This window comes from Penaeus monodon, chromosome 23 (assembly GCF_015228065.2).
Source record: "Penaeus monodon isolate SGIC_2016 chromosome 23, NSTDA_Pmon_1, whole genome shotgun sequence".
NCBI lineage: Eukaryota > Metazoa > Arthropoda > Malacostraca > Decapoda > Penaeidae > Penaeus > Penaeus monodon.
The window spans coordinates 40,780,743-40,781,114 of NC_051408.1; the positions used below are offsets into that span (position 1 = coordinate 40,780,743).

General features: G+C 48.7%; 1 protein-coding gene across 10 annotated transcripts in view; it reads left to right on the forward strand.

Annotated features, from left to right (window-relative positions):
* LOC119588069 (leucine-rich repeat serine/threonine-protein kinase 1-like) overlaps positions 1-372 on the forward strand; it is a 34,372-nt gene that overhangs the window by 22,782 nt on the left and 11,218 nt on the right. For all 10 annotated transcript variants that reach the window (XM_037936766.1, XM_037936764.1, XM_037936767.1 and 7 more), the window contains exon 28: positions 144-361. In XM_037936766.1, the coding sequence (XP_037792694.1) occupies positions 144-361 (218 nt within the window). The remainder of the gene's footprint in view (positions 1-143; positions 362-372) is intronic.

Here is a 372-nt window from a genome sequence, read left to right on the forward strand (position 1 = left end):
TTTAACACAGATACTGCAGCAGTAATGGTGCATAATAATCTCTGCATTTTAGAGTCAAAAGAAGAATTATTCATATGTAGACGTTTTTGGTGTTTCAACATACTGAGAAGGATTTTTTTTTCACTGCTTACCTCTGCTTCCAGGGAGCCCCAAGAAGGAGTCGGAGGAGGTGGGCCTAACCCCCTCAGCAGACCCCCCAGCAGTGCAAGTGACGCATCGCTCAGCCCCCCATGCGGCCATCCGGAGGCTGCTGCTCATGTCCTACTTTCCATCAGGCTTCTGGTCTCGACTCATCACCCGTATTTTGGCAGATGATGCCGTCGTCGACATTATTAGGAATTACTTTGTCATGCCCAGAGAGGTACTCCTAGG